Raw genomic sequence first — 22,921 nt, 5'->3', positions numbered from 1 at the left:
GATGCTATAACAAAAGAAACAAAACCCTACAACCAAAATGCAATTTGAAGACATTCCAAGAACAAAGAGAACATGGGCAAGAGTGTTGCACGCAGGTGACCAGGACGTGCCATGAAGGTGGCTTCGTTGGGAAGAGGAGACACCTGGGCAGTGCAGGCCTTCGAGTCAGGACACACGCCAAGAGGGTGGGGACCCTCCCTGAGCCCGGCTCTGAGCACGCAGCCCTGCCAGCCCTCCGGAGACTCCGGTCGCCGGGCCAGGCGCGCAGGGCTGGCCGGCACGGCCGCTGCCAGGACGAGCTCTGCTCCGCACCGACACGCAGGCCCCCGCACTGCTGCTTCCCAAGTAGGACAAGCCCCGGGCTGTTCTCGGCGCGCACACGGAAACCTGGGATTCGCGCGTGCAGGTCTGACTCTGACGAGGAAGCAGGCTCTCGTTCCACAAGAATCTCTCGGGAATCGATTAAGGTCAGAATCGCACAGATACCCCTCAGGGAAAAACCAGAACTCGTCTTGGAAACGAGGGCAACCTGAATGTAAAGCAGAAAAACTAACCCGCAATGCCCAGCATTGGACCTACACGGTGGCCGGGACCAAGTCCAGTGACAACTGCACAAGATCAAACTCTGCAGCCTTTGGCTAACTGGTTCCTGCGACCGACCGGGAAGCTGTCCTGACAAAGACCGCGTGAGATGTGGCAGTCACCGCGTTGCTGTGGAGCGCTCCGCTCCTCACCGCCCCAAGGAGAAGCACCAGAGGCAGACAGAGCCCAGGCCCTTTGAGTGACGTGCAGAACAGCACCAGGGCCCTCATCGGGGTGGCTCTGAGTTCTCGCCGAGTTCTCGGAGGGGCCTATGACCAGCAGCAGTTAGGGCTCAGTGCACTACGGGCTCCAGGCAGCCATCGCACACCAGACAGGTGCTCGTGGGATGCTGTCCAGACACGCAGGGAAGACGCGACACTTGCTCCTGAGCCTCACGTATTGCAAAACCACTTCGGGCATTTATGAGACTCCAGTGATGTCGGGGCGTGAGTGAAAACAAGAGAATCACAGAAGTAAACGCACGCAGTGACTGTCACTCACCTTTACACACACGTTGACAGAAATCGTCTGATCCCCTTTGCTGCTGAGCGCATTGAACAGCGCGAGCGTCTGAATCCCGCCGGCACCGCCGCCTGTGTCGGCCCAGTCGTTACCTCCCATGAACTTGACTTTCAACCAATTTGCTAGAATTCTGTGAATAAAAGAAAACAACACTTGAAGAACGTAATTCTGATGCTGAACGATAAAGATTTTCAGGACCAGGAGTTAGAGAGACCACGCAGGCGCGGGTCCGCAGACACGACCCTCACAGGCGGCGGGTCTGGATGGAGCCCTCCCAGGCTGCCCACCCGGGCTGGAGGAAGGCTCACTCGTGAAGCCGCTTCCTGCAAGTGTGGGTGAAGATCCCAGAGCAACCGAGGAGACTCTGAGCAGCACAAAACTCCTTAGAGTTCAAAGCATATGCGTTTTACAGAATTGAATTCTCATTAAGAATTCTTGGGATGTGTACTTCCTAATGAAATTTGCAAATCAGAAAACACCTCTTTTAAGAAATGAACATTTTAATACTTCCAAAACACCACAACCCTCGCCTTTACTCAGCCATCTCCTGACACGAGCTCTATGACTTTCTTTCCCCTTAGCCTGCATGTGTCCTTGCTTAAGAAACAATGTATTCAGAGCACTTAGTACCCTCATGCTCGCTGACAGAAATGTAAAATGGTAGGGCCGCCATGGAAAGCAGGCTGGCAGACCTTCAGACGTACACACGGAGTTCCCAGACAGCCCAGCAATTCCACACCTTGGCACGTAACCAAGAGAAAAGACGTCCACATTAGCAGATGCCCACACAGACGCGCCCACACGAAGGGTCGCGGCAGCGCTATTCACGATCACCAAGAGGTGGAAGCAGCCCAGAGGTGCCCATCGACGGGTGAACAGAGGAAGTGTGAAGATCGCGCCATGGAATGCTATTCAGCCACAAAAAGGAGCGAAGGGCTGGCATTCGTTACAACACGAATGGGCCTAGAGACCGCTGACGGTGGGTGAGGACACGTCACGGCCACCACGCCCGGGTTCCATCTGGGGGACGCGGACAGGCCAACACACAGGGACAGGCGGCTGCCAGCGGCCGGGGGTGGAGAGGGCTGGAGAGCGGCTGCTGATGCAGATGGGGGTTTCTTTTTGAAGTGAAAAGAATGGTCTGCAGTGAAGACAGTGCGATGGGTGTCGCCTCTGTGACTGTACTAAAAACCAGTGAAACGGACACTGCAAATGGGTGCAATTCACGATAGCTCAACGAAGCTACTCAAAAAGGAAAGTAGCATGTTTTGTAGTTGCTTTAAGAGTATGGTTTCTGAAGACGATTTGGTTACAGGAAATGATGCCACATGAATTTTTCGGACTTTTTTAAAATGCCCAAGTGTTTTGCTAAGGACGAAAAAAATGGAACTACAGCAAACTATAATCTGTCTTCGCCAAAATGTTAAAATTAAGTAGGTTCTAATCATATACCTTAGATGGCTTTAAACATCTCTGCTTAAATGCTTTCACAGAGACTATCGCCAAGTTCACAGAACTGAGTTTTTAATAAAGTGTCAACTTCAAACGGACTGTAAGTTTAAGCACCAAAACGTAAGCCTACGTGTTGGGGTTCCCAGCACACATGAGAGGAACACACAGCTGGGACACCCTGGCCGCCCCGTGTTGCGGGAGGAGTCGCTGCACCTCCCCGGGCTGCGTGCTCAGCACGGAACGCCCCCCCCCCCCCCGAGGGAAAGCCTCCCGACCTGCCGGGACTCCCCGCGGGCTGCTCCTCGCCGTTGGCAGGCAACACCAGCACCAGCTTCCAAAACACACGCTCCCGCCCGCCAGGCAGGTGCGCGGCCACGAGGCTCGGCAGGTCCAGGGGCGCCCACGCCGCATCGCTGGAAGGACAGAGCGGGCAGGTGAGCCGGCACGTGGGCCGCGGGCAGGAGGGGCGCGCGCGGGGCGGGGCGGGCATGTGTGCGACAGACCTCAGCAGCTGCTGCTGGAAGTGCTGGACCTTCATCTGGTGCACCGTCCTGTTCCGCAGCCACCGCAACCTGCAGGGCGGGAGGAGGCGCTGCGCCCACGAGGTGCCCGCGGCAGCACCGGCATTCCCGGCGGAACGCAGTCGGTGTGCGCGTCTGTGCCCGTCGTGGGGCGGCAGTGCAGGGAGACAGAAGCCCGCCCTTCGGAGCACACGCCTGTCTGCGGGGGGCCTCTCAAGGGTGGTCGGGGAAGGTGACACATGAGCCGAGGCCTGAAGGAAACGAGGTGACAGCATGACAGCTCCTGGGGGAGAGGCGGAGGCGGCCACGCCAGGGTGGGAGTGTGCCCCGTGTGTGCAGGGACAGGGCACAGGGCGCGCAGGGGCTGAGGACCTCCATGCGAGGACTCGGGGAGCCACCCAGGGTCGTCGCCCAGAGACGGCAGGTGACCTGGTGAGGACACCGGGGTTGGGGTCAAGGGCGGTGGCCTGCAGAGCTCCAGGAAGGCTGGGTTCACTGTGGGGCTCAGAATGGGACACAAGCATCAGGAGCAGGGGAGGGGCCACAGCCGAGAGCGCCAGGGACGGGGTAAGGGAGAGGCAGCCCGGGCTGCGTGGCTGGGGGCGGGGCCGGGCCGCTGCCAAGGCTGTGGGGCTCAGGGAGGGGCCTGCACGGCTCGCCCAAGGCGACTCAGCCACTGGCTGCCCCAGTGCCAAGTGCAAGACCGAGACCCGGGGGATCCAGGCCGCGCCACAGCTGGTTGGAACCAGATGAAACCCTGGAGGTGGTTCTGAGAGAGGACGTCCCGTGACAGCCCGGGGGGATGAGGCGTGCGCAAGACCCGAACAGCATGCTGCCGCGGGCCCTCCATGTCACCTTCTTCCGGACCCCTCTCGAGAAGTGACACAGGCAAGGCCTGGAGAGAGAGGCCAAACCCTGCACATCCAGCAGTGGACGGCTCAAACCGGGGCCTGGGCTGGGCTCTGGGAGCTGGACACGCCTGGAGCGGCCGGCAGGAGTGGCGGGGTGCCATGCCAACGGGGCGCACGGAGGGAGCCTGGGAGAGGGGAGGCTGCAGGCTTAGGGGCGGGGCACGCCAGGATACTGCCTCGGAAGACAGGCTGCCGAGGGGGCGGGGGCAGCAGGAGCAGGAGACGCAGGGGGGCCTGGGAGCGAGGCCACGAGGACCCCCGTCTCCGCCAGTGAGAATGGATGCGGTGTGTCCTTAAACCAGGGGGCCCGGGGCAAATGGAGCCCCGAGTAAAATGTGACGGCCAGGCCCCCGCGTGTCCTGAGGGAAGCGAGCGCGTGAAGGAAAGCAGGCAGCGCGGCCCACACCCGGGCCGCAGGGAGGGCGGCCCGTGCGAGCCCACCCCGCGCCCGGCCTCGCTGACCTGGTGCAGGAGATGCCCAGTTTCCCCGCGTGGCCCAGGTCCAGGAGGCCCTTGGCCAGGTTCTCCTCGGCAATGGGACACTCCGCGCTGGGGGCCAGGGCGCCGAGCTGGTTGTTGACGTCCACACAGCAGGGCGCGGCAGGGAAGGCCCGCATCTGGCGGCGCAGCTTCTTGCGGGCGGTGACACCCTCCTTCCACCTGCAGGGCACGGCAGTCAGCACCGGGCGGGTGCCAAGGCCACCCCGGGGACAAACGCACGACCCACTCCAGCACCATTCACGTGGGGAACACGCTTTTCGGCAACACGTTCAGTGTTTTTCAGCAACAGTTCTCAAACTAAGAGTCAGAATTAAAACTCCAGAAAAAAAAGGTTTAAAAACAAACGAAAAGTCAGGCTTGGGAAGGCCTGACAGCAAACGAGTGGTGAGGGCCCCGAGACAGTCACAGCGCGTGCCGAGCGGTCCCTGGAGGCCCGTTGGGCGCTACAGGTTCACGTGCCAGGCACGCGCGTCCTCTGACCCAGCAATCGCGACCGCCCGGAGTCTGGCTCCAGACACAGGTGCACTGAGTGTTCCAGGACGGCCGGGCGAGCCTCCGCCTCGCCTTGGACGGAGGGGGGCCGAGCACAGGGCGGCGCGCTCCCCGCTGAGCCGGGCCAGGCGGGCGGCCAGGCGGGCGGCCGGGCGGGCGGCCGGGGCGCACATGGGCAGCTGCCCGCCTGGGCGGGAAGCGGCATCCCTGGAACGCGCCCTCACTGCTCGCCGCTCCTTCTCACGCGGTCGCCACCGGCCAGAACACGACTGTGAACTGAGTCGGCACGCGACACACGCGACACACGCAGACCAACGACTCAGGCGCCACGTCCTTCCACCCGGGGGAGACACGGCGGCTGTGACCAGCACTGGGACGCCCGTGGGCCCTGCCCAGACACACGTCCTCGCTCCCGAAGGGGGCCCCACACCGAGTGTGAGTTCGGGGCATGCTCTTACACGCACGTCCAAAACCGTGTTTCCCTGACAACTGCTTTTCTCGTCATAAGTTACATCTCAGACCGTTATCCGAGGTGCACACAGCTGTGACGCGTCTGGCTTGTTCGCGGCCACCTCCCTGTGTCTAGCACAGGAGTCGACGACAGAAAACCACCTATGAACATCGTGGGAATACAGAGCCTCCCTCCAACCTCGTTCCTTACTGGTCCCCTCAGCGAGTGTCTTTTAGGAAGGACCGTGTGACGTGTGCACACGCGAACCAAGCGTTTCTGGAAGCAGCGCCCCGTGAACGCCGCGCGGGCCGGGGCGCGGGGCGCGGGGCGCGGGGCGCGGGGCTCACCGCCGGAGGTGTCTGCAGCAGCACTGCAGCTCCCGCAGCGTCCCCTTCGCCGTCTGGAACAGCTCCTCCCGCAGAAACAGGTCCAGCAGCTGCACGCAGACGTCCTCGGAACAACGGGCCACGCGGGCCCTCTGGTCCGTCTCCACCGCGCTCCTAGGGGACGGGGCGATCAGCACGGGGAACACTGCACCCAAGGCTCCCCCCGAGGACTCGCCTGGGAAGCACAGGAGTCCACGGCCTTTATAGTGAAACGAAGTCACGTCTCTAACGCAAGAGCAGCTCAGGGTTTTCATTTTACTCAACGTACAGACACCTAGGAAGAATCACCACACAACAAAACCTAACAAAGGAAGAAACAGGGCTCCAGGGCGCTGGGTCTCAGGTCCAACGGGGCCCTTGTAACTAGCCTAGAAATAAACCTTCATCTGAATAAAATGGTGAGGACTTTTAGTTTTTAAACGACCATTAAAGCCTCTGCAGCATCTTGTCATCAGCAATGTCTACTGTTTGCAGTTAGAAGCGTCTCAAGTGCAGGCCAGCTGGCGGCCTGTGGACATGCAGCGGTGGCCCTCAGACCGGGCCCTAAGAGATTCCCCCAGAGCCCCTCTACCAACCAAGGGAACGAAGAGGACTCTGTCAAACACATTTCATCATGAATCAGAACCCACTTCTGACAGCCACTGTCTGGGGCGGAGTCCCCCCCTGGAGCCAAGGGCAGCGGCAGGTGCACCGCATGTCGGTGAGTCCTGGGCTCACGTGCCTCCTAGTGCCTCCTGAGAACAGACGTGTGTCCACTGTACGTGAGGGCTCTCTCCCAGTATACACGGAAACGAGTCCCGCGCCGCAGAGACGGAAAGGAACTGATTCAGCACGACTCCCACACCCTGGCTCCGTGCCCACCTGCGTGGGGAGCTGGGACGGGTGTCAAGTGGGCTGGCACCTTCGAGCCATCCAGGGGAGCTCAGGCACCCGGGTGGACCCCCCCGCACCGCGGGACCTTCCCGCCCTGACAGTGAAATCAACAACGTTCTGAAGCGAGCTAGCTCTGAGCATCTCTGAACACTCGAAACAAGAGGAAGACCCTTCCGGCTGAGGAGAACGAAGGTGCGGAACCGGGTGGGCAGACGGCCGGTGCGCCGTTCTGCAGGCGCACCCCGACACCCGAGACAGCGCCCCGCGGGAGCACGAGGCAGAGCGAGCCCCCTCCGGAGCCGTCCGGCCCGGGACCACATCTGGGTGCCCCGGAAGACCCACGCCCCGTCGCGTGCTGGCCGCCGCCCCCCCGGGCCTCGGCGCCCTCGGCTCCCACTCACGTCCACTCCCGGGAGCACGTCTCCCGCACGTACTCCACCACCACCAGCTCCGCCAGCTCCGCGGCCAGGCCCTGGCTCAGCTGGCTCAACACCAGCTCTCGCTCCTGCTTCAACCTACGGGCGCAGGAAATGAAGCACAAGGGTGACACTCAAGGGTAAAAATAAGCGGCGTCACACCCCGTGACCTCACAAGTGGGCACCTGAGCCGTGCTGCCTGAGTCAGCGGGCCTGCCCCTCTGGTCCCACCAGCCAGGCCACACAGCCCTCGCCCCGGCTGGGGAGCGGCTGCTGCTCACGGGGGGGGGGGGGAGCGGCCTCGGGACCCCCGCCTGCTGCCCGGGCCGCAGGGTCTGCGGGTGCTCAGGCACAGACGACAGCAAGAGCTGCCGGGCCCAGCCCCCGCCCCAGCACCCCACGCTCCCCACGCTCACCTCTGCTCTTCGGCCCGCCGCCTCTCCTCCTCCCGTCGCCCCCTTTCCTCAGCCACTTCTTCGGCTGCGATGCGCCTCAGGATGCACACGGTCGCCGCCGTCAGCAGCTCCTCCGCGGCAGCGGCAGAGACACTGGGCAGAGCAAACAGGAGCGCGTTCTCAGGAGGGAAGCGGGACCCAGCAAACCGCACTGGCGAGGAAAAAGCTCGCTGGCTTTTAGCGCAGAGCTCGAGCCCACGGTTAGAAACGCACAGTCTATCGAAGCAAACTCATGAGGAAACAGACCACCCGCAGACCTGGAGCTGGGGAGGAGGAGCGGCTGGACATCCGAAAACCCTCCCAGCAAAGAAAAGCCAGTGACCGGGTGGCTTCGCTGAGCGATCCCACCGATCGCTTAGAGACGCACGACACCAGTCCCTCCCAGGGCCTTCCGAAGGTGCCGCACGGGAGGGGACACTTCCCAATGCCGCTGTGAAGCCGGGACCGCCCGATCCGACGCCGAGACCAAGGGCCCTGCGAGGAGGCGGCACCAAAGTGAAGCTGGGTCGACCTCGAACAACACAGGTTCGCACTGCACAGGTCACTCGCCCGTGGATTTTTTCAACAAGCAGTCGGCTTATTGAATCCACGGGTTTTGCATCTGCAGACTCCCAACTGCAGGTCAAAAACCGCATTTCTGCACTCGTGCTCGTGGACGGAAACACCGGCTCTGACCTGAGGCTGCTTGAATCTGCGTACGCGCAGGGCTGACGGCAAAGTCTTTGGGGAGCCACAAGCTACGCGAGGATTTCTGACTGTGCGGCAACCGCCGCCCCTGACCCCTGACCCCAGCGCTGTTCGAGGGTCAGCTGTGTGGCGAAGGGTTACATGCCTACCACACGAGGGCGGCCCTGGACCGCGAGGTGAGCCAGCGACGGAGAAGCGACGCGGCAGCCACACCAAGAGGGTGCGGGGGGGACCCGTGGGCTCATCTCACCCGATGCGGAGGGGTGCCCGGCAGAATTCAGCGCCACTCGTGATAGAAAGTGCGCGACCCCCTGGGACTCGGAGGCAGCGTCCTGAGCATGGTGACGCCCGCGGCTGGCGCGGCCAGCGGCGCAGGGCTGAGCTTCCCTGCGAGATCGGGAGCCGGACGAGGACGCCTACCCGGGCACCTCACGCGGCGCCACACTGGAAGTCAGAGCCAGAACCACGAGGTGAGAAAAACTAAAACACCCAAATTGGAAGGAAAAAAACTACATATATTCACAGATGATACCATCTGGTATATATAAAATCCTAAATAATCACTCAAAATTTATTAAATTTGTAAGCGAGTTCAAGCAAACGTGGAATATGAGGATTAATACAAAAATCAAGGACATTGCTATACACTAGCATTGAATATTCTGAAAATGAAATTAAGGAAACAATTTTACTTACAATAGCAATAAACATAATAGAGTGAAGAGTAAACTTAACCAAGGAGATGAAAGACTTGTATAATGAAAACTATAAAACATTGCTGGAAAAATTAAGGATGAACTAAGCAAATGAAAAGATATCCCACGTTCATGGATTAGAAGACAAGATGATGTCAATACTGCCCAAAGCAATCTACAGATTCAATGCAATCACTATCCAAATCCTAAGAACATGGTTTGCAAAAACAGAAAAACCTGTCCTGAAGTTCATATGCAATTTCAAGGGACCTTGAATAGCAAAACAATGTTGAAAAGAGAAACAAAATTCAAGGACTCACACCTTGCGATTTCAAAACTTACTACCACTTACTACCAAGAAACAGTACATAAAACAGCGTGGAACGGGCATCAGACAGACAGGAAGCCCAACGCGCCAGAGCAGGGAGCCCAGAGGCGAGCCCTCACGCAGGTGACCACTGGGCGTTCAACACAGGTACCGAGACCATTCAATGAGGAAATGGTGATCTTTTTAACAATTGGTACTGGGAAAACTGGACACCCACATATAAAATGATAATGCTGAATCCTTACACCATAAATAAAAATGAAACCGAAATGGATCAAAGACCGAAACTTAACAGCTATGTATCTCTTGGAAGAAAACAGGGGGAAAATCTTCAAAACATTGGTTTGGCAAAGATTTCTTACACATGGCACCAAGGTACAAACAACAAAAGGAAAAATAAAATGGACTAAAAAAGTTTTTTAAAACATTTAAAACTTTGGTGCATTGATAGACATTCTCAAGAGTGGAAAGACAATCCACAGAATAGGAAAAAACATTTGCAAATCATCTATCTGACAAGGGATTAATATCCAGAATATAAAGGAATTACAACTCAACAAAAACACAATTCGAAAATGAACAAAAGACTTGAATACACATTTCTTCAAAGAAGACACACAAATGGCCAATCAGCCATGAAATAAGATGCTCAACGTCAGTCATTATGGAACGGCAAATCAAAACCACAATGAGATATCACTTCCCATCCGTTATGATGGTCTTTACCAAAAAATCGTACAAGATACCATGTGCGGGCAAGGATGGAGAGAAGCTGGAACCCTTGGTGTACCCACTGCGGAAAACAGTTTGGCGGTTTCTCAAAGAATTAAAATCGATCGCATGATCCAGACATTCAGTTCCTGGGCACACACCCGTGAGGACTGAAAGCAGAGACCCAGCCGCCTGCAGGCCCACGCCACAGCAGCCAGGAGGTGGGGGCACCAAAGTGCCAACAGACAGACGGATAAGAACGCAACACGTGCACGTGTGTGTGCGCTCGTGCGCGCATGTGTCGCGGAGTACTACGTAGCCGTAAAAAAGGAGTGGAATGCTAATATGTGCTACACCAGATGAGCCTTGAAGGCATTTTTGTGCCTGGAAAAAAAAAGGCACAAAAGGACAAATACTGCTATGAATCCACTTAGAAGAGGTACCTACAAGAGGCAAATTCACAAGATAGAAAGTAGAAAAGAAGTTTCCAGGTGTCGGGGAAGCAGAGGGATGGGAAGTCATGGTTCTGTCTGGAATGATTAGCGAGTTCCGGAAACTGACCGAGCTGACGCACACGGCACGGCTGGCGTGCTCGGGGCCACTGAGCTGTACGTTCAAAGGTAGTTACAATGGCAAATTCTGTTACACGTGTTTTACCGTGACCAAGAACTTAAGTCCGTAGAAATCACGTGTGTTTTTAACGCCAGCAAAGAGAGGATACACGTAACTCCAGTATAAAAAAAATTAATCAAATCTATCAAAAAGACTGATCCTTTCGCGTAACCTACACTTACAGAGATAAAATACCTAACCACTGTGTCACTTTATAGGCACTAGGACTTTTTAAATCCTTACGGAAGTCTCATTTACTCAACTTATTAGATTTTCATCACCTTTACAATAGTTGCTTAAGAGCTTAGAAAGATTTTGACTATGACATTTATTAAGACTGGGTGTCTGGAGTATAGAATCAGGCATATAGTTTGTGAATGTACTTTGAAACATCTAAGGAAATTTCATCATGGTGTACGATGCAAATCAGCATAAAATGTTTAAAGGGATTTAAGATGTAAAATCGATGAAACAAAACTTAATCCAAGATCAAGTAAAGTATTTTTAATAGAGAATGAACTAATTTTTACTTTACTTGATTTTTGAGTCGTGTTTAAAGTTTATAGAAATATAGGTTTTAATTTACAACTTTAATAAACTTAACGTTGCTCAAAAAGTAGACACACAGAAACTACGCATCAATGACAAACGAGGTCGGGACGCGAGGAGTGACACCCGCCCTGACCAGGCCCCGTGATGGCACCCGCGAGGCTTGGGTCTCTGGCGAAGACCGGAGGCAGCCTTGCGAGCAGAAGCGCCCGGCGGCGGGCGGCGGAGCAGAGGGCCACTTACCCCAGCGCTGCGGTGGCGAAGGCCGCCCCGGCGGCTCCGACCTCCTCGCAGTCCTCCCGAAGCACCTCCTGGATGAGCTCGTCCACCACTTCTGACAGGTCCTAGGAGAGGCCGGCGGGGCTCAGGCCAGACGGCGGCGACGCGGCCTCGGCCTGCGCCGGGCTCACGCCCACACGGCCTGAGCACTGGAGGGCGTCACGGAGCCACCGAGTTCTCCGGGACACCCCGCCCAGAGCAGAAATCCTGTCTAGACCCTGTCGTTGGACACGGTGTGAATGACCCTCACGTGGGGTTGGCTATGCTGCTCCTACACAGGCTGGCAGCCCTTTCCGCAGAGCTCGGGCCAGCGCGCCACCTGCTCCTGGGCGACCGTCCCGGCGGCCGGTGTCTGAGGCCGTGCATCGCCGCCCCCCGCAGCGCTCCTGGGGCCCCTGGCTGGGGCTGTGCCCAGGGCCCGTGCACGCGAGGAGCAGCGAGACCGAGCCCCGCGAGCCATGTGGGGGGCAGGCCCTGCTCGGCCCCAGGGCCACGCCTGTCGGGCGGCACGTGGGGCTCCGTGTGCTCCCCACACCCCCAGTCACCACGTCCTGGCCTCGCAGAGCGCGTCACAGGGGCGCGGGTGGCACTGGGACGGCACGGTCACGGTCACGTCTGCACGGGAGGTGCCTGACGCAGGGCAGCACTGCCCCCGCTGCTACAGCGGGTCCGCGAAACCCTCCGGCACGTCCTCCCGAGTTTCTGCTCCTTTTCAGAGAGACGCGGGCTCCTTGTCTGAGACACAGGACTAAGCCTGCAGGCCAGGGCCCAGACTGAGACCCGCCCCAGCTGGCTCGGAACATTCCAGAGCACACGCACAACCCCCTTGGTGAGCCTGCTCCGTAGACACAGGCACACTGCACACGACGCGCCCCTCGGAGGCCGGGCTGCAGACCTCACCTCGTCGGAGTACATGGGCGCCTGCTGAGCAGGCAGCAGCGCCGGTGGCCCCGGGGTCGGCCCGGGGGGCGGGAAGAGGCCGCGCACGGCGCCCGGGGCTGGGGCCGGGAGGTGCGGCGGGGCGGCGGGCGCCGGCGCAGGCTGTGGGAGGAGGCCCGGCGGGGGCGCGTCCGGCTCTGCACCACTCTCCTCTCCTCTGTCCCCACCTGCAGGGCGACGGGCACAGTGGCAGGGACCCCACGGCGGGCCGCGGTGCGTGAGCCTCGCCGGGGGACCGAGCACCGTGACACAGTCCTGAGACACAGGACTGAGCCTCAGGGCCACGGCCAGACGCTGAGCCGACGCGCACACGCGGACCCAGCCGAGGCCGGGGCTCCGGCTCCTGAGAGGCCGCCGCTGGCTTGCCACCCGCTCACCTGCCGCGTCCGCGCTGGCTCTCTGGGCGCTCGTGGGCGGCTCCACCACCAGGCTCTCCCCGATGTACTTGCTCTGCGAGTTGAAGCTGCACACCGGGGTGTGGCGAGGGACGGGGGGCAGCGGGCCTCCGTTCACGACTTCTCCCACCGACACCGTCAGCTTCCGGGTCACAAACACCGACTTCCTGGCCTTGAGTAGCCCCTCTGGCTCCAGGAACGAGGACCGGTTCAGCTCGACACAGCTGCATGAGCCAGGAAGAAGCAGAGGCGTGCGTCGCGGGAGAGGCCGGCCTTCGCGCCCAGCCCGGCAACCGAGCCGGAAGGCCCCTCCCTGTCACATGGTCACACGGCCACTACAGCCGCCGACCCTGGCACCGCCTGGCCCAGCTGGGAGCAGCCACATGCGGCGTGGCACACGCCCACACGCCCCGGCCCCGGAGCCGCCGCACCTCCGTTGAGGACAGGCAGCGGGCGGCCTGAGGAGCCAGAGGACAGAGGGGAGGGACACCGAGCACAGGCCTCACTGTCGCAGTGCCATTTTCTGGCCGAGGGTCTGCGTGTCTCGTTGGGTTCTCAAAGCACCTGACTGCAAGCAGGGAAGCCTCTGGCCTGCCCCATCGGTGCCCGTCTGGGCTGTCAGAAGTGGGCAGTGGCCTGTCGCGGGCCAGCAGAGGCCATCTTCAAGGGACAGACCATAGAGGCCCTAGGCTTTTCCTTAGGTTCTTCAATAACTTGTGAAAAGCAAGGATTTTGAAGTCACAAAGAACTGGGTCTGAACCCCAATCTGCCGACGGCGATGTCTGACCTAGGGACGCTCCCTAGCCACTCCACGCCTCGCTGTGTGCACCTGCACCGCAGGGAGGCAGCGTGTGGCACATGCCTCCTCCAGGGCCGGGCATGTTGCCGGCCCCTCCTGGCCTTTTTTTGGAGCTGAAAGGAAAAAGGAGAGGCGCCCTGCAGCCTCGCCGTCCGCCCTCACCCGTCGGAAACGGCGAGGCCGTGGTAGCTGAGGAAGTCGGTGGCCTCCTCGCAGTCCCTGAAGAGCAGCATGCGCACCACGCCGTCCAGGGGGAAGACGGTGGAGCGCTGCGTGCTCACGGTGTAGGCCACGTTGAGGGCCCGGAGCGCGTCCCTGCGGATCTGAAATGAGAAGCCACTGACTGAGCTCTTGAAGGGTTGGTGGCCCCAGGACCGCCCCACAGGTCCCGGGCGCGGCACCCTCAGGCCATCCGCTTGGTGGGAGGTGCCCAGAATCGCACTTGAAGGAAACAGCTTCACTCGCAGTAGCGATCGCAGTAGCGATCGGCCATGAAGGCTTTATTTATGAGAGGCTGGGAGAGGAACGACCCTCCAGCAGGGCACGGGAAGTAAACCCGCAGCGCCTGCCCAGGGGGAAGCTGTGCAGCTGCCAACATGACCACGGAGGCCATGGAAGGAGGCACGACACGAGATAAGTGGAAGAGTCACAGACAAAGCCGACTCATAGCATCACCGCGATGCCTTCCCAGATAAAGGAGAAACGTGAAGATGCTAACAAAACGCTGGGTGCTGGGACTCTGGGTGGCTCCCTCCAGTCAGAGTGTTTGTCGCATGCTGACTTCGGGCCTGGCATTGTTAATGTTCACAGTGCACCAGAAAACAAAATCCCCGTCCCACAGGTCAGCGAGAAACCAGTGTTGAACAAGTAACCACGTAAGACCCGCGGCACGTTTCACAGTGACAGTGCGACAGAAGGCAAAGGGCAGGTGGCGCTGACAGGGTGGGCCCGGCCAGGTGGGTGGCGGCCAGCTGAGACCTGGAGGAGGTGGCCCCGTGTGGCCCTGTGAGCAGAGCGATGACAACCGCGAGTGGGGGGCCCTGAGGTGGGGGCGCAACTGCGGCTGGGACCCGGAGGGCACAGGGGGCGCAGGCGGGGACGAGGGCATGGCCTGGGCATACGTGAGCAACGTTCTCGTAATGTTAACCCACCATTTTGAAAACGTGAGCTACTGGTCTAACTTATCAGCTACACACAGTTCCCCAAGTGGCACACTGTTAGAAATCTTCGCATCTGTCCCAGAATTCAGTTCTGTTGGCAACTGTCCAATCTGACAATGGGCACGCTCGCAGAAGCCTCTGCCTGGGACAGGACCCTCAGGCTCGTCACTGTGTACAGGAGGGGAAAGCGACCGGGAGCCACAGAACCAGGCTGCCGAGCTCGCCCTGTGTGCCCAGGCCAGAGTGTGCCTGGGCAGGCGTGGGGGCTGCTCGTCCCCAAGTGCCCTCAGGGGCTAGGGCTGAGATCGGGAATCTGTGCAAAGCCCACAGCGCCCACTTTCATACACCAGAGCCCAGCACGGCACGGACCAAGAGCAGGCGCTTACGTGAGTCACTGAAATGAACTCATCATCATGAGGCTCACCCGAAAACTCACGGAGTTTTAGACCGATGACACTGAGAATACCTAAGAACTTTGTGCATGCAATTTCTGCTTTTTGATTTCTTTGCCTCCATGGAAGACACAGTGCTAACGTGGTTCTGAAGAGATTTCTCTTTGAACCGTGAGGGCAGCATTTGTCACTGTTCCTGGTGCTCAGTGGTGCGACCCCTGTGAGCAGAGTGACCAGAGACCCCAGGGGGCTGCCAGGACGGCTGGTGCCCGGGACCTGCCTGAAACGCACTAAATACCACAAATAACAGCCTGCGTTCTCCCCACGCCAGGAGCACAGAGGCATTACTCACCTGATTAAAGTAACAATGCAAAAGACAAGCATTCAGATACGAAGCCGACTGGACCAGCTTGAAAAACCTCACGAAATTGTTACTGTTCAACGCTGCAAAAGCCTGAACGGCGAACTTGACCTCAGCGGAGTTTCTAACGGCGGGATGGAACTGCTGCACTTCTCTGTTAATTGGAGGGGACGAAAGAGATTAGAGCCTCACTTTCAATTAGACGAAACATCCATGAACACAGATCTGACAAAATCCAGACTTCGCTCACACTGAGCAAGAAGGTCTTCGCATGGCCGCCGCTCGGCCGCGCGGCCCCTCATGCCTGGACGGGGACACAGGCTTTCTTTAAAGAGCTGACGAATGAAGCAAGTGAGTTCAAACGACGGTTCAGGAAGTGATTATCCAAGACTCCCTTTAATGCCAACCTACTGCCAGCTGTGTTTGATGACCACGTTCAAGAAACAAAATCTAACTTTGCTTTGTTAGGAAATAGACCGATGTGCCTGCTTACTGGGGACAAGGGACAAACCTACCACACATGAAAAGACCACGGTCGTTTTCCACAGCAATTTACCCCCAAGATTTAATTCTCAGGCTTAAAATCAATCACATATCTAGACCTTCTGTGACAAGTTTATTGGGGGAAAATACTGAGCTAGAAAAGAGTTCTGGCATAAATCAGGGACTATTTGAATAGAAGGGGACAAGGGTCGCCACAGGGACGGAGGCCCAGGGGACCCGCCCGCCCGCTCACCTGAGTGTCTGCACGGGCGTCCCACTGGGGCTTAGAACTCATTCTGCATCACCGTGCTACCCTGAGCACATGTCCCCACGAGACCCCCCGCCCCCCGGGCTCGCGTCTCTGACGGGGTATGTGCGCTTGTGCGTGCAAGGAAGCACGCGGACACGGCAGACTGACGGCTCTGGCAGGGCGTGGGGCGCCCGTCCGGGTCCGCGCGCCTGTTCCGCTCGTCAGCACGATGCTCTCGCCCTCCCTCGCCAGCGGGGTCGCCCTTGTCGAGGCTGAGCCAGCTCACCTGAGGGTGTCGCCCTTGTTGAGGCTGAGCAGCACGCTGTAGCCCTGGAACTCGGCCTCACGTGCACAGCACACGCCCTTGCCCCGCAGGTCCTGGTACATCTCCTTCAGACTCTGAAGGCACTTGGTCATGTTCTCGTTATTGATCTTGGCGTCGAAGGACGACATGGGCTCCTCGCACATGAAGTGGGCGCAGTGGATGTGGAGCCGGGCGCACTTCTCGATCAGGGACACCGTCACGGGGTCACACAGGTGCTGCTGCGTGATGTCCTGACCACGAGCAGGGGGGACGTCACATGTGTGACACATGAGCTCCACCACACACGCAGATGGCCCTGCAGGCCGCCCGCACCTCACAGGAACACGTGTCTCACTGCACGGGTCTCGCACCCATACCCCACGCCCAGAGAACCACCAGCAGAAAGCCATGCTTCTTATCTGAGTCCCCCACATTCCAATTTGAAACAAAGCCCTTAAAGAACATTTTAATAGGCTCTGCGATGACTTTACATAATGGCCTATTTCCCATTACAGGTAACACATAACAGAGCAAACGTACAGAGCCCCCTCTCGTGGGTCCGCGTGCAACCCCCGCCCCGCCCGGGAGAGGCCAGTACCTTCCGAATGCCCCGTGTGCGGTTCCACAGGAAGTCGTACCAGTCCCGCAGGCTGCCCTCCTTCTGGTCCATGACCCGGGTCACCAGGTAGTCCATGGTCCTGCTGAGCACTGCCAGGGGCCGCAGCTCGTGTGGCAGAGGCTCCTCCTGGTCGGCTGAGGAGCGGCTGTACTCCTTCACGGCCGCCGTGTGGTCCACCTGAAGAAACGCAGGGGGGACAAGCAGCTGGGCAGCAGGTGCTCGGCCAGCCTCCCAGCAGCTGGGCCTTACGACGCGGGGAGAAACTGCACACTCATGAGACCAGTGCCACAGAATACGATTTCTATTTGAAGGTAACAACCCACATTCAAGGACAAAATATGAGAATCGTATTTTTGGCAAACGTGACAAGGACTAAAGATGAGCGAGCACGTGGAGAAGCAGAGGAACAGAAGGGAAGACACACCTACTCGACCCAGACACAGAGACGTGGCAGGAAGAGGACTGTCAAGCACACTGAAATGTTGCGGCCGTGCTCAAACGCCAGGCCGAGCCTGCGCAGACGGGGAACGAAACGCAGACAGCAGCAGGGGCCTGGTGGGGCCAGGGCCAGCGGCCGGCAGAGGCTTGGAGCTGCACCTCCCGCCTGCAAGCAGAGGCTGAAGACACATGGCCAAGGCAGAAGCAAAGACGTCCGCTAGACCTGGGCCCTACGCATCCGCTGCAAGCTGCTGCTGCTGTCTCCTAGGGCGGGAGCCCTGGGCCTCTGCCGTGACAGCTGCTGCCCAACTAAGGTTGGGTAAAGGCAGCCATGAAACCACCAGCCAGGAGAGAAGCCCCAAAGTAAAACCAACCAGAGTAACAGGATCTAAATGGTGCAGATTTCTGGGGGACAATCTGGGAACATGCACCGACATGTGGTCAGGAACCTTAAGGTCATGTCCTCAGGTGCAGTAACTTAATGCTCAGGGACCATCGGAAGGAAGTAATCCAAATATCTTAGAAGCATTAAACACACACACCTTGAATTGTTAGTAAAACTGGAAAATTAGAAACAGCCTAATGATTGCAAAAAGGGGGAGTCCTGACGTGACTCCGTAATCGAATATGCCGTCATCTAAAAATGCTTATAAAGGATTCAACGTAACAAAAGAAAGTGTTTATGATATAATTTAAGTGAGAGAGATTCCTACAAATTACATCTACAACATAATCTCGAGTGTGAAGAATATAAACAAAAGTGTGGAAAAAAGAAACGTGAGCATGTGTTGACCTGAGGACCGGACGCGTCTACGTGTGCACCCCAGGCGCCGGCGCGAGACGGGAGCGCACGCCTCACAGCACACCCGCCACACTCGGGAAAGAGAACTCCCGGATCGAGCCCCGGCACGCACGCAGATCGGGAAAGAACCAGCCGCCCCTCCTCGCACACCCCGCCTCCAGCTCGACAGGGGCCTGCACACGTGGCCTGGAGGGGACCCGGGCTGTACCTGGTCAGTCCCCGGGATCACTTCGAATGTGCTCAGCTGGCTCCGTGTCTCCCGCATGTACCGCTCTTTCTCGGGACACATGTCTGGGCACGTCCCAACAACAGTCCTCGCTTTGTCCAGGTCAGTTCTTTTCACTCGAGCTAAATGACATCACGTGAAAAGCAAGAACATACCACACAGTTACCAGGAATCCAGAAAAATGCGTTTTCATAATTTAAAAAAAGGAAAATAAAAACACACAAGTGGGCCTTGGGGAAAGGAAAGCACGGCCTATCGCGCGGAGGGTTGGGGGGCGGCGGGGAGAAGGAAGACCCCCGAGGCCTCTCCCTGCAGGCCTGCTGCTTCGGGGCCACCCTGCACACGCGGGCGGCGGGGGGCATGGTATTTACGGCGTCCCTGCTGACCTCCACGGTAAGCAATCACTCTGCAGCACGTCTGTTAAAAGGATCACTTTGTCAACATAAATACTTAAGATACATCACTATTCTAAAACAGTGACCACATAATGGAAGTTACCTGGGTCCTGACCTGAATGAACCACAATTACCCACTGAACTAAACAACTACGAAACAATCTTTAAAATGAAATGGAATGAACTTCACGACTTGAAATATACACATCTCATTTTTATTTTAGCAAACTCCAACATCTAGTAACTTTACTTGGAATACAAAAATCACATCAACGACAAGTTATGATGCCAGCTTTCGTTAGTGTTAAGGAGGCACTGTGATTATCTCTCTGATACCAGCTCTTAAGAAAGAGAGAACCCTACACCTAAAATGCGATTAGAGAAAGGCTTCGCGGGGAGCACGTTCTCCTCCAGTTTTGTCGCAGCGCTTACTGCTGAATGCTAACAGAGCATCCACCTTTAGAGTACGCACCACGTTTGCAGGATTCGACGACCCGAAGACAAAGCAGTGTCCAAAACAGAATGCCCACCTCCCCTCGCCCCTCCTCACAATCAGTGTGAGCAGCCCCTCGCACACCCCGAGACCGGGCGCACATGAGCAAACACACTTCCACGTGCACGGACACACACAAATGCTCTCGTCACATCACGATAAACCTTGATGCTTTTTCCGTAAAGAAGCCCCAGGCTCCTACCAAGCGTGTTTACGACCACGCTGTGTGGACACGGGCGTCGTTTTTGCCATCACAAACCACCCCGCGTATGACGCTCACACACGCCTGCACATGCGTGGTGTTTGTAGGACACCCGCGGACGTGGCACCCGGGGTCAAAGGCGCGAGTTTTTCAGAGTCTCACACCCCCCGCCCGCTCGCCCCAGAGTGTCATCTGCTTCTGCACGGTCTGCCGCGTGAGCATCTGCCCATGCGGTTCAGAGCCAAGCCACGAGGCCCCCCCCAGGCCCCAGGGTTTTTGGCCTTTTCCACACCAACCTGCACAGGACTTTCCATGTCAGGTGATCAGCCCTTGGTCTGGGCTGAGTCACGGATTTTTTTCCCCAGGTTGACATTTTTTAGTTTTATTTGTGGTAATTCATCAAAATTTCTTTTACACTAGCTTCCTAAGTGTCTAAAAATTGCCCTTTAAATTGTTTAACGTAGCATGGATCGACAACTTGTAGACTTTCTTCCAAAAACCAAGTTAAAATAAGGCGTACCTGTATTACACGCACGTGTACACCGACCCCCTTGGGAGACCAGTGTGCAACAAAGGCTGCCTGTGGCCCGTCAGAGGCCCCGAGACACGGGGACAGTGGACCCCAAGCTCGGGCCGCCCTCCCACTCCGCTCCCGAACTCACGAGGCTCTGGGCCTCCATGGACACCGCCACATACCTTGCCGCATGGCCCTGTCCCTCTGGTCCAGCAGGCGGTACTTCTCCTCAGACGTCTCGGCCACCGTGCCTATCAGGGCACTGAGCGAGGACACACCTGGCCCAGGGCCCTCGGAGGTCTCGGAGCCAGAGTCAAAAGGGTCCCCGTCAGGTGGGTGGGTCTTCAGAGGGCCGGGCTTCTTCACTGGGGAGCTGCAGAGGGAGGCGCATCAGGGCCACGGCCAGTGGCACTGCCCCCTGCCCTCGGCCGGCGCGATTCCCTGCTCCTCCAAGGCCGACCAGCCACGTGCGCCGCTGAAGCAGGTGAAGGGTGACGTGGGAGACACGTGGAGGCAGATGCTCCCGCAGACCGGAGGCCGGGAGCGGCGCACCCCACTACCCAGCCGTCACGCAGCCTTGCGGCGCTGAGCTGGCCCTGCAAAGCCACGGCGGAAACCACTAGGGTGGCTCATAGGAGCGCGGCCGGCCCGCCGGTTACACGCTTTAAGGGAAAAGTGACAGCACACGCGTCTACGTCAGGAAGCGTGGAGCGGCGTGCGTGCCATGCGGGACCGAGCAGACGGCTGAGGGGCCGCAGGGCCTCTTCACGGCCCCAGCAGGTGGCTCTCGTCACCCCTCCTGGGCCACCCCCAGGACCTCCATCCCGTCCCCCTCCCCATCATCCCTTAGCCCCTGCTCGGGTGTCAGCCAGTCGCCCACTTCTAATGTTTGGCGGGACTGCTGGGAAGGCCCCCCGCTTCCTGACTCGGGGTGTCAGAGGGCCCGCGGTGCGCAGAGTGCGGGCGCCGGGCCAGTGCACCTTTTGTTCACGAGGCTGCCGGCTGCGGCCCGGCCCCCGGGCTTGATGAGAGGCGAGTGCTGGAAGGCTGTGTCCTCCGGGCCCTGGCCGGCCTCGCCCTCGCCCGGTTTCTTCTCCTTGAGAGCGAAGAGCTTCTTGCTGGGACCTGACGAGGCGGGAGGCAGAGCGGAGATTGTGCCACATGTCGCCGACACTGGACTTACTTATTTTTTTGAGAAACTAAAATTCTTAGTTGTCAACTGTTACGGGAGAGCATAAAGGAACTCGAGGAAACACCGAGACACAAGGATCCACTTGGAGCCAGCCGCCGCTGGCCTTGGGGAAGGGTTCCAGCTCAAAGGACCTTGCACACAAAGGAGGAGAGACTGTGCAAAGGGTAACTGAACTCACTTATTTTCTTCTTGTGCCAAAAGATAGTCATGTCTTCGTGCAAACCTTTCCCCTTCTTCCTGGCGAGGGCCGCAGAAGCCTAGAAGACAGTCCACAGCGCAAAGCGTCAGGGAGCCCGCAGGGAACGAGATTCAACACGCGAGCGAGCGAGCAGGATCGCACGCAGCAGAGCGACACCCCCACCCACCACACGTTTGAGCATGCCACTGGCCTCCAGCCTCCAATGAGCTTGGCCTTGTCGGCATTCAGTGAAATGATTCTCACCATCAGGTAACATACAGCAATGGAAAGACACAGCCAAGTCACACTTACACACACAAGGGAGCTACAGAATGATACACATGGGGTACAATTCATCACAAAACACACACTAAACCAAGCACATATTACTATCCCTACAGAGAGACTCATGAAAACATCCAGAAAAATACACATCACGCAGGGAACTAACTACACCTGCTTCTGGGTTACAGAGAGGTGGGATGATCAGGGGATCTCAGCTTTGTTTGCATACACCAACGAACTGCTTACAATGACAATGTATTCATTTGCATTATGCATTTACTATGTAATTCTTATTTAGGGTTCAGATGGAAGAATAAGCACACTGCAAGTCAAAAAAATAATAAAATAGTAAAAAAAAAATGAGGATTACCTTTTGACCTAGCAATTCCACTCCTAAGTATATACCCAAGAGAACTGAAAGCAGGGTCTCGAGAGATTTGCACACCATGTTCATAGCAGCATTATTCAAAAGAGCCAAAAGGTGTAAACAACCCATGTCCAGCAAGAAATGAATAAACCGCATGTGGTCCATCCATACTATGGACTACCATTCAGCCATGAAAAGGAATGAAGTACAGCCACATGAAAAAAGCCAGACACAAAGGGACAACGATGGTGTGATTCCACCAGGGGCTGGGGGAGGGAGGGACTGGGGAGTTATCATTTAGTGAGGACAGAGTTTCTGTTTGGAAAGATGAAGAAGTTCTGGAAACAGATAGTGGTGGTGGCTGCACAACATCGTGAACGTAATTAATGCCACCGAACTGGGGGGGGGGGGGGGCGGGGATCAATAGAAGGGTAAATAGCAAAAGCCCTAGAACTCCACGTTATTTTGGCACAGAGCTTCCACTCTGACAGAGGTAAATGAAGGGTATAAAGTAATCAGAACTACGAGCACAAAGACGTCCACAAGGACGACACTGGCCAAGTAAGCAGACAGGGCAGAATGGCATGCAGCACGTGGCAATCCCATTCTAAACTGCTTACTGACTTCACAAAATACTGACGATTACTACGCAAACAAGTTACAGTGCACACAGTGTGACCCCGTTTGTGTAAAAACAATGTGAT

The 22,921-nt window shown here is 57.6% G+C and overlaps 1 protein-coding gene across 1 annotated transcript in view; it reads right to left on the bottom strand.

The window, feature by feature from the left end:
* LOC107510226 (minichromosome maintenance complex component 3 associated protein) overlaps positions 1-22,921 on the bottom strand; it is a 36,769-nt gene that overhangs the window by 11,488 nt on the left and 2,360 nt on the right. Inside the window, exons 3-20 of the mRNA XM_036238071.1 lie at positions 21,566-21,644; positions 21,176-21,320; positions 20,378-20,568; positions 18,574-18,713; positions 17,105-17,302; positions 16,489-16,757; positions 15,461-15,623; positions 13,719-13,879; positions 12,740-12,981; positions 12,324-12,529; positions 11,388-11,488; positions 7,524-7,655; positions 7,093-7,206; positions 5,780-5,932; positions 4,451-4,648; positions 3,060-3,128; positions 2,832-2,969; positions 1,084-1,234 (exon numbers count right to left, since the gene is read on the bottom strand). Coding sequence (XP_036093964.1) covers positions 1,084-1,234; positions 2,832-2,969; positions 3,060-3,128; positions 4,451-4,648; positions 5,780-5,932; positions 7,093-7,206; positions 7,524-7,655; positions 11,388-11,488; positions 12,324-12,529; positions 12,740-12,981; positions 13,719-13,879; positions 15,461-15,623; positions 16,489-16,757; positions 17,105-17,302; positions 18,574-18,713; positions 20,378-20,568; positions 21,176-21,320; positions 21,566-21,644 — 2,850 coding nt within the window. The remainder of the gene's footprint in view (positions 1-1,083; positions 1,235-2,831; positions 2,970-3,059; positions 3,129-4,450; positions 4,649-5,779; positions 5,933-7,092; positions 7,207-7,523; positions 7,656-11,387; positions 11,489-12,323; positions 12,530-12,739; positions 12,982-13,718; positions 13,880-15,460; positions 15,624-16,488; positions 16,758-17,104; positions 17,303-18,573; positions 18,714-20,377; positions 20,569-21,175; positions 21,321-21,565; positions 21,645-22,921) is intronic.

The sequence above is a fragment of the Rousettus aegyptiacus genome, unplaced genomic scaffold, assembly GCF_014176215.1.
Source record: "Rousettus aegyptiacus isolate mRouAeg1 unplaced genomic scaffold, mRouAeg1.p scaffold_m13_p_20, whole genome shotgun sequence".
Taxonomy (NCBI): Eukaryota; Metazoa; Chordata; class Mammalia; order Chiroptera; family Pteropodidae; genus Rousettus; species Rousettus aegyptiacus.
Note: the sequence above shows the minus strand (reverse complement) of the source record. Positions and strands in the feature narration are given on the sequence as shown.